The 9,922-nt window shown below is 51.8% G+C and overlaps 1 protein-coding gene across 2 annotated transcripts; it reads right to left on the minus strand.

The window, feature by feature from the left end:
- Positions 1 to 1,199: 1,199 nt before the first annotated feature.
- VGLL2 (vestigial like family member 2) lies at positions 1,200 to 7,104 on the minus strand. 2 transcript variants are annotated; one of them, XM_075553958.1, is made up of 4 exons: positions 7,024 to 7,104; positions 4,778 to 5,087; positions 2,452 to 2,955; positions 1,200 to 1,240 (listed from the first exon to the last, which is right to left on the minus strand). In XM_075553958.1, the coding sequence occupies exons 1-4, from the start codon at positions 7,102 to 7,104 to the stop codon at positions 1,200 to 1,202; spliced, it is 936 nt and encodes a 311-aa protein (XP_075410073.1). The 2 variants fall into 2 exon arrangements, with proteins under 2 accessions (XP_075410073.1, XP_075410074.1); XM_075553959.1 differs by lacking the exon at positions 2,452 to 2,955.
- Between the last annotated feature and the right edge of the window lie 2,818 nt (positions 7,105 to 9,922).

Below are 9,922 nucleotides of genomic sequence, written 5' to 3' on the forward strand. Positions count from 1 at the left end.
GGACTCCCTGTGAGTCAAAGCCAATGAGACGGCACCTACCAACACGGACACTGTTACTGTTATCAGATCATACTACTAGAAGTCATTCAACTAGAGAAAATGCGAAGATGTTTATTTTCTTTTTATGAGGCAACACGATGAGCGTGTAGTAAATAGACATCTTTAACATCTTTAATGTTCTTTGCTTCTTCCCCATCACCTGCAGCTTTGCCCTCAGTACAGGCCCTGCCCGGCCTAACCGAATCACCCCGGGGAGGCAGAAAAATAGTTGAGGTACTGCCATCTCCGTGGCTATTTCTTTTCCTTGTGGCGTTGTCTAGTTCTTCGCCATGGACACACGTGGGGCCTCTTGTTGCTTTTTTTATCCAGAAGCGGATCAAGGGAGGGACATAATTTGTGGTGAGAAGGCAGAGAATGGTTTCTTCTTTCATCGTAAACTGTGGCTTGTAAAAAATATGATATATTCACACACGCACACACACATAAAATCTATCCAGTGCAATTGAAATTGTTGTGCCAAACACTGGGAAGTGCCACTTTGGTCGTTGTATTTCTGGAGTTTTAAACAGTTGTCTTAACAACAGCTGCGTTTCAGTAAGACTCTGGCAGGTGGCTCCAGATAAGCCACTTGCCACTCACATGCAGTCTGACGCTTCCACGTTCACAGTCCACAGGGAAAAAGTGTGTCTTTGTGTCTGGAGTGTGTGTTGTTGGGCAGGGCTGGCAAGGCGAGAGCTGGAGGCTTTTCCGGGAAAAGGAAAAAAATTGCCTTCTTTTTACTTCTCTACCACCGTTTTTGATGCAAATACATGTTCATATCTGAGGATGTTGACAGTAGTGTGATGGTCACATTATACAATGAAATAAAATAATTAACATTAGCAATGGAAACTATTCACACCAGAAAGTCTTTTTTCCCTTTCCCCCTTTCCAAGAAAGCTTATGATATCATATCACCCGACTAAGCAATCTCACCACAGGTATTTCCAGTGATTTGGCCAAAACTCCATGCACGTAATTCAGTGTCTCTGGATGCGCTCTTTTGGCAGGAGTTATTTTTAGACCAACTATCTGGAGATGTGTATTCTGGTTTTCCGAGGAAGTCTGAAGTCTCTGTCGTTCCCTCTGTCCTCATTTGTGAAGTGGGAGGCACCAAGGCTAAGCCTCCGGACTTGGAAAGAGCACTGTGGGTCAGCGGATCAGCTCAGGAGGGAAGCCCCACAAAGGGAGTATCGCCGGGCTGCAAACCAAGATCAGAAGCGGTTGTTACAAACCAAATCCACTTCCGTTCTGAGAGTCAGCAATCCCACTAGGAAACCCTAGAGGGGAGAAGGTGGGCTGCAGAGCACTAGAGCAGAGCTATGTTTTTGTGCTGAGGTTGCCTACCTTAGGGAAAAATAAAACAGAGGGGGGGAGGGAAGAGATGGAGACAGGGAGAGAGAGAGAACGTGCGCAGGGGAGAGAGAGAGAGAGAGAGAGAGAGAGAGAGAGAGAGAGAGAGAGAGAGAGAGAGAGAGAGAGAGAGAGAGAGAGAGAGAGAGAGAGAGAATGAGAATTATAGAGCCCTGTTACACTGTGAACGACACAGAATTCATCTCAAGGGCTGAATGAAAGTAAAAGTAAACAGAATTGTCCTCTTCCCCTGAGAGAACCAGTGGGCAAGACTACAAGCATTTATTACATAGCTTAAATTTTTTTCCATTTGCTTTCAAATAAAGGGGGAAAACTCCCTTCTGAATGCACTTTTTGGGCTCAACTCCTCATATCAGAGCACAAACATCATCCTTAAGGCCAAATCGTTCATAAGATTTACATTTGCGTGAGAGTTATTTGCCAAACTGATGTTGTGAGGAGCCATTGAGGTGGCTCCGACCCATAGCGACCGGCTGCGCAACAGAGGACACACTGCCTAGTCCTGAAAACCCTACGTGTGGCTTCTTCACAGACAGCAAGCTGAAGCAAGGGTTAAACTGCTTTCCCAGCAGGTGCTCTACATCAGTGCTGTCCACTAGGAATACAATGGGAATCACGCGAAAATTCCAAATGTGTTTAGCAGTCACATTGAAAATAAAAGACACTTTTTGTTATTGACTATATTTCGATAGGCAAGCCATATAAAAATAGGAATGACTGGCTTGCTGTTTTTGTAGACGTTTTCTGAAGTCCTGTGTGTATACTTAAGGGAGAATCTCAGCGTTGGTGCCCCACACAACAAGAGGGGGCAGTCCGGGAACCTTTCCAGCAAATTTGATATTCACACAAACAAAAGAAAACAAAAACTAATCCCAAACGCCCGCTTATGTTCACCAGCCAGGTCCAGCCTGCTCTGACTTTCATCCCGCGCACGGCGAAGGCACACAGACCCCAGGCCGCAGAGGTCTCCCCGAAACCTAAGGGGTCTTGCACAAGCAGGGGTGGGGGGCGGGCGGCTAATCTTCCTTGTCCGCTTACCTGAGTCCACAGCGAGGCCCAGGCCCGGGGCCACGTCCCCTGCGGGGCTGGGGAAGGGCCCCCCGGGCGCGGCCCACGCGGCGCCGGCCGGCTCGCCTTTGGCCGAGAGCTCGCAGGGCGGGCTGCCGGGCGCGGGCGCCGGGCCGGGCGCGAGGCGGGCCGGGCGCCCCGAGGCGGCGGGCATCAGCAGCCCGTAGCGCGGGTCGAAATGCGGCGCGTAGACCTCGTGCACCGCGGCCGGCCGCGGGTAAGCCGCGGCTTGGGCGCCCAGGGCGCCGCTCAGCGCGTAGGGGTGGTGCGGGTGCGCGTGGTGCCAGGGCTCGGCGGCGCCCTGGTGCAGATGGCTGTGCAGCGCGGCCGGCGAGTAGGGGTCGGCGGTGGCGAAGGGCAGCTCCGAGTGCGCAGTGGCCAGCGGGCTGCCCAGGGGCGCGGGCACGGACGCCTGGTACGCGCTGTTCCAGAAGGAGGCGGGGAAGCTGCGCTGGCTCATCGGGAAGGAGCCGTCTTCAGGCCGGAGCCCGGCGGTGGAGGAAAGGCAGAGAGAGAGACAAAGAGAGAGAGGTGCGCGTCAAAGCCCTGAGAAGAGACCACCAGCCCCCGCAGCGCCTGGGAGTGGAGCTCTGGAGGGGATGTGGTGGGAGAGCCCTCCCTGTGAGGAGCTCCTGTAAGCCTCCGAAAGGCTACCCACTAGGGTGGCTTTGGGAGCCCGAGGTAGGCCCTCTTCCTCTTCCTTTTAATGGTGACCTGGCAAGAGTGGACAAGCTGAGAGCCTCCTGCCCAAGGTTTGGGAAGATAGGGGCTTCCTGGATTTAGGGGCCGCAGCCTCCAGACAGACAAGGCCTAACCCTTCTGCACCTGCATCCTCTGCTCAAACTAAAGATGTCTCTGCCCACTGGAGACACTGCTTAGTGAACACGCTGTCTCATTTCATGTCTCCAGTTCCCCAGATCTGGGAAATCTGCCCCCACAAGAACCTCTGATTTGCTAGAAGTCCATCCATATGGTATTGCTAATGTGAGTCTCCTATCTTGAAACCTCCGTTTAAATATTTTTACTCCCAAGAACTTGAGCAAAAGAGGCACATCAAAAGGCAGCTGTATTATTTTCCCAGAAGGATAACAGATCTTTATAAGTTTTAATTTGCAAATGTTCTGCATCAGATAAAATGGGGGATTATTAGGATTATTGCTGTTGACTCAGTAAACCAAGTAAAAATACTTGGTAGTATTTTTACAATGGTCTGTGAAATGGTTTTAAAAGTCTTTTGAAAAAGTTTTATGTGCAAAATATTTGGGCAACTGGAGAATAAAAAGAATGTTCTGTAATTGAAAGTAATAGTTTCAGATCCTGCGTCTGCCAGCCTTATGCAAACTGTCAGCTATCTTAAGAAAAATTACCAGGGCAGGAGGCTGCCCACCCTATCCAGTTCCAAAAACACTTTTTAAAAGCAACATTCTTGACTTTAGTGCATATTAAAAAACAAAACAAAAAAAATCCTTCTATACTTGGTGAGAAAATTTACTAAACAGTCCCCACCACCTTTGTTTTGGTAATGAAGGAGAGGGTAAGACTTGGCTTCAAAAGAGAAGACTCTACAGACTTGCCCAAGACATCTTCATCCCAGCAGTGCTTTGGTGGGAGGGATAACAAAATACAGAGATGTTATGGTCTAGGCAAATACTTAAGAGAGAGTTTGGTTCTACCTAACTGTGTTTGTTTCTTAGTTACCTCACTTGCTTTTGTTTTATTTTGTTCATGGCTTTTTTTGCTTCAAGGTTTCCCAAGTAATGGAGCCTACCTAGCAAAAGGTATAGGGGACTTTCTTCCATAGGTTCTGTTTATAATGGGGTCTGGGCAGCCGTTTAGGGAGGAGATTGTTAGTTGTTCCAGGTGAAGACTGTCCCACCCCATTTCAGAGAAGGCTGGCATTTCTACAGCACATTTACATACAATGGTATATTTGAATCCAGCTGTAGCCTCTGGGGGTAGTTAAGAAAACAAATATTATTATTCTAATTTTAGAGATTAGGAAGTAGATTAATGTCAAAAACTTTTAAGACACTTGCCCAAGGCCAACCTGGAAGGTAGTGGTGGAGCCAAGTAATAAACCCATGTCTCTAATTCCAAGGCTAGTGTTCTTCAGGTCGCTTCTTTCCTCTGGTCTTTGGGAAGAAATCATAAGCCTAGTCTCTTTCCCTCTTCCCTTTCCTCAACCTCCGCAAAGGGTCCTCTCTTCTCTGACACCTGGTAATCTTTCAGCTGAATCTCTTTTGTTAGTGTACCCCAGGTTGAGGGGATTCTCCATACTCCACTCAACAACACTCACCCCTCCAGGGCCCTGAACCCCTTGGTGCTTTGCTGCTAGTACAGCTGGGGGAGTAGCTGCTGGGCTGGCTTAGAGCCCTGCTGAAGTGCTCGTCCACCACGGAGCTGATGTCCCCCTGGAAATAAGTGAACAGGACACAGCGGGAGTTGATGTACTCAGCCTCTGGTGGATGCTCTTTCTCTGGACTGCTTTCTTCTTCTTTTATACTGGCTGGAGTTTGGCTGGAGAACGAGGAGCTGCCGCTGCCTATACTGCTGGGGCTGGCGCTGCACTCCGGCGCTTCTTGCATTTTGGAGTAGTAGGCTAGTTTCTGCTCAGAGAGAGAAGGAACAGACCTGTCAATTTTACAAGAGGTGGCACATTAGCATCAAGCTGCAATCTTTCATCCTGATTTAATCTCAAGAGATCCAATGGGAAATAGTCCTCAATGCCTATATCTAAACCGTGTGCTCTCTGCATAAACTAGCAATAAGCTGAGCCATACCGCCTGCAAAACAGGCTTCTTGAGAGGCAAGTCCTGCCTGCTCCTCTGTTCCTGTCTTCCTGGGAGTCTCCCAGGCTGCAGGGAAAGCTCTTGAAAGATGCCGGGGTGAAGATTCCCATAAGTGCGCAGGTTATGGGCTGAGTTTGACACAGCAGAGCGCAGCTCAGGACACACACACATATAAAATCAGGGCACCCAAGTCAAATGAGTCTTCCGGTACCTTGCCTGAGAAATGAGCATAGAAGATGCTGCACTGAGCATCTCATAATGAGCAGAAAATCAAATAAAACCAAACCACTATTGCAAAGCTGGAATGCACAGGAAGAACTTTCTCAGTTTGAGGTAGTTCCGTTTAGGAATGAGTTGTGCGGCATGAAAATGTGGGATAATATGACTGGGAATTAATAGGCACAAGCTGGTATTTGTTTGGTTACTCATTTATGTTTGTTTTTAAATGTAAAGAAAAAAACCCCAAAGACTATGAGCATTTCTACACTCACCACCTTGAGTAAACCAGAAGTCAAAATAAGCAGAAGGGAGAATTTTAAGATTCAGGTTGTAAGGCCAGGTAAATTGTGATGTCTGATAATGATTTGCAAACCAAATGCAGCTGCAGTAGCATTTTCTTAGGATTGAACCATGATCATGAATGAAATGCTGCCCCAGATGGCCTCAAAGGAAGTCAGGATCATGCAAAAAATGAATGAAGATCTTAAATGCAATACATTGGACCAGGGCCGTAGAAAATTACAGGAAGGGACCCTGGCTATTCCTAAAATTAACACTGAGACTAAACAAACCCCAAATTGAAAAGGGAGCAATAGGTAGGAAAACCAAACCAAAACCCAACCATTCATCATTAATCAACCCAGAGGTTTCTGCTTAGATGTTCTGAATTTCCAGTCAAAATTCGCTAAAGTGTGTACTCTACATCACTTCCAAATCTGGCCTGCATCCTATACCCCAGTGTACATGTATCTTGTTCTTTTTCAGAATGACTGCTACCTGGCTGAGGAACTGTAAAAAATACTGGTCGAGCAGACACAGGTTGGAGAAGAGAAATCTGCCGAGCTAAATGGAAGTTGCAGCGTTTGGGGCCAAGGGGGTTAAGTGGTCTTACAAATGTTGGAGGCAGGGCTGCTACTCAGTATCCAGAGAGGTGGACAATTATCTATGAAGCACTCCTCTGTGGGGTCAATCATATCCCTTTGCTACCCCTCAGCACTTTTAAAGGCAAAGATGTGTTCTGCATGGGGCTCTTTGTAACGAATTCACTGGCTCCGGAATGGACTGGAGGAAATGAAACGGAAACAAAATGATTCCTAGGGTAATTTACAAGGATCAGAACACAGACATTGTTTCTCCCCAGTCAGAAAAACAGAGACTGGCCTTGCTTTTGTTTTGTTGTCACTGTCACCTTCAAAACAACGTTGGCTTTGCCTGGACCTCTCAGAAGAAATCTGGGGTGCTCGGGAGTCTCAGAAGAAAGTCCGGCTAGCACCATCCTCCTCTCGGTATTTCCGGGAAGATCCAGACACATTAGCAGGGTTTACCTAACTCCGCAAGAGAGCCAACCTGAGAACGAACCTGCTAGTTAATTGCACAACTTAAGGTAGTAGTGACCGCCCCGCTTCCGGGCGACCCCAGCCGCTAGCCGGGGCCGGACGTTTCGGAGGAGCGCGGGGAGGCTCTGGGGGTGCAGGCGGTGTCGGGGACACTAAGGATCTGTCCCCTGAGTCCTAGGCTCCCACGAAACACGTACCTGGTGGTAGGGGGTGTAAGCGGCTGCAAAGTAGGGCTGCGGAGGACCATAGACTTGGTACATAACATCCAGACAGCTCATGGCTCCCCGACAGCGGAGGCGACGGCGGGTCAGCGGATTCTCATCCACGGTGGTTCGGCGGGGCGCCGGGAGGCTGCGTGGGGTCCGGAGTCATGGGCGGCGGAGCGCGGGGCCGCACGCTCCCACGTTCCCGACCGCGCTCGTTCGCTCGCTGCCCCGGCGCGCAGGCGAGTCCAGCCGGGCCAGCGCTCCGGGTTGGTGTTGCCCGGCTCCCGCTAGTGGGCATTTAAACCCCACGCCCGGAGGGCGCGCTGACGCCACTCAGGGGCCAGGGGGCGGGGGCTGGAGGAGCAGTGGGGGCGGGGACTGCGGGGGGCCAATGGGGAGCGAGGCGTAGGAGCCCCTGGGGGCAGCGGCTGGGTTTCGCGCGGCTCCGGAGAGGTGCGCCGGTGGCCCGTGGGGCCTGAGCTTTCGCTCTTGAGCTTGGGGCCCGAAGCCTCGCATCGCAGACCAGCGAGGGTTTCCCAGGCTGAACTAGAAAGGGGGGTGTGTCCGTCGGGAGAGGGGGTGGGAGAAATGGGGTCCTTACACGTGTTGGGAAAGAGCTGTGGGGCGCGGGGTAGGCCTCGTGGGTGAGCCTGGACTCCGCCCTGGAGACTGCAGCCTGGATGCTCCAGACTGGCAAGGTCCCCTCGTCCGTCTGCTGGGGCCCCGGAGGGGGGGGGGGCGGGGGGCGTGGCCCTGTCCCCAGGAATTGCCTAGGGGTCCGAAGCGGGGCCCGCCGGCTGTCCCGAGCGCCCAGGCACGCCTCCCCGGCGCGGAGGAGCTCCCTCTGCGGGGAATGACGGTGGCTGCCGCCCGGCTGCCCCTCGGCGGCGCTCCGCAGACCGGGTCCTGCGCGGCGGGCTCGCTACACGTCCAGCCCGCCCGCAGGGCGTTCCCTGGCGCTGCTCCGAGCCCGTGTGCTCCCAGGACTCCGACCGACAGGACCCGACCCGGCTCAGCAGGCGCCCCTGCTCACCCCGGGCCGCTCCCCGAGGACGCGGCTTTCGAGGAGTCGCGGAGGCCGTGGGGCAGCGCTGACCCTCCCGGCTTGCTCGGCCGCTGTCTTTGAAGTTATGGACGCGCTCTGGGCCAGGGCTTCGTTGGTTCTCTTAAGGGCATCTTAGGAACGACGAGGGAGGACAGGCAGGGCTTCGCTGCTTTCTCCGCCCCACACGGCAGCTGAGGCTCCGCTCCCATTTTAGAGAGGTGAGAGGACACACCCGTCGCGAAACAGTCCTGGGTCCTCGTCCCTCTAAGCAGTGGCTCTCAACCTTCCTCATGCCGCGACCCTTTCATACAGTTCCTTATGTGGTGGTGACCCCCAACCATAACATTATTTTCGTTGCTACTTCATAACTGGCATTTTGCTACTGTTATGAATTGGGCGACCCCTGTGAAAGGGTCCTTTGACCTCCAAAAGGGTCGCGCGACCCACAGGTTGAGAGCCTCTACAGGGGATTCGCAATTCAAGTCCCGCTTCCAGTGACCACCGCCCTCTCTCCGCCAAGCCTCCAGACCCAAGGAGGGGGTCCGAGCAGTGCTCAACTCTGTCCTGCAAGTTTATGAATGGATGGTGGCCTGGTGTTCGCCACAGGTGGGTCCAGTAGGGGAAAAGGCGTTTCCGGAGAGTAGGGGCCAGAATTAGGGGGGGGGTAGCGAGTGGTAGGGTGTCAGCGGTTGGCACCTTTAGGGTTCAGGCTCCAGAAGTCAACCCTTGTTATCCCCCATTTTCAGTCCAATAAACAGTTTAACATCGATTCTCTGTAAGGGACAAGGCTCAAGTAAAGGCTGCTTCAAGACATACTCGGTATTGAAAGGTGGATCTTTGAAACCAACCCATTTCAGGGTTACAGTTTTGGCTTTGTCTGATTTATAAATGGGCAGCAAGCTCTGCGTCTCCATCTCAGTTAACAAATGGTTAGTGCCCTTGTCTTGAAAGATCGGGATTGTTAGTTGTCTCCAAAGATAATGGTTTGGGGGTGGAGGTGTGCAGGGGGGGGGGCACGGTTCTTTAGTTAATCACAATGCAACTTACTTTCATGAAAAAACTAAAATAAAAATAAATACGCCTCACCTAGTCTGGTTCTACCGAGCGTCTTTTTCCTGACTCTCCAGCCTTGGCGTGGAGCTCCGCTGGCTTCCGCAAGCTGGGAAGGTGAAGGAGAACCGCCCAATCCGCTCGCCTGGAGTGGCCTGGGAAAGCCCAAACTGCCCACTTTTCTTTAGTACCCCTTTCCTCTAGGGGCAAAAGGAAGAAGCTTCAACAAAGAGCAACAATTGATCTTTCAGTGTGAAAGAGAAGGTGCAGGATCCCAGTCTTTCTGGGCGCTAAAGCCAGCCCTCCCTGAGTGGGAACGTTTTCTGCGCTCCCGGGTGCCAGGTCTGTGCGTCCTGGACCCCAGGACATCCGTCTGAGGCTCCAGCCAGAACTTAGGGGTCTGGGGGGAGCCACCAAGCCCCCCAAAGGCGGTTCAGACTGGTCCCCTTCTCCCTAAGCATACTTTGGATTAGAGGTTCAACTTGGGCTCTCTCCTTAAGACACTTACCTGAGGGAACTTTTGTCTCCAAAGGTGCCCCTTTCCTCCAAGTCCACTTCCCAGCCAGGCCAGCAGTTATGAAGGAGACAGAATCCCAGGCTCGTGTTAGAGCTGGGATCTTCACACAGCTTTTGGCCTCACTTTGAGAGGACGCTGACCCATAGTGACTCTATAGGACTCTTTAGAAATGTAACTCTGTAAGAGTAGAAAATCCCACCTTTCTGCTGTGGAACTGCTGGTGGTGTCTAACTGCTGACTTTGCGGATTGCAGAGGATCCCTTACCACCTAGGTACCA

This window comes from Tenrec ecaudatus, chromosome 7 (genome assembly GCF_050624435.1).
Source record: "Tenrec ecaudatus isolate mTenEca1 chromosome 7, mTenEca1.hap1, whole genome shotgun sequence".
In the NCBI taxonomy this organism is placed as follows: domain Eukaryota; kingdom Metazoa; phylum Chordata; class Mammalia; order Afrosoricida; family Tenrecidae; genus Tenrec; species Tenrec ecaudatus.

Excerpts from the sequence above, each read along its gene's own strand:
- VGLL2 (XM_075553958.1), bottom strand. The coding sequence starts at position 7,104 with ATGAGCTGTCTGGATGTTATGTACCAAGTCTATGGTCCTCCGCAGCCC. Across the intron at positions 5,088-7,023 it reads CTTACACCCCCTACCACCAG|AAACTAGCCTACTACTCCAA; the intron begins GTACGTGTTTCG and ends CTCTCTGAGCAG. Across the intron at positions 2,956-4,777 it reads GGGTTCAGGGCCCTGGAGGG|ACGGCTCCTTCCCGATGAGC; the intron begins GTGAGTGTTGTT and ends TCCGGCCTGAAG.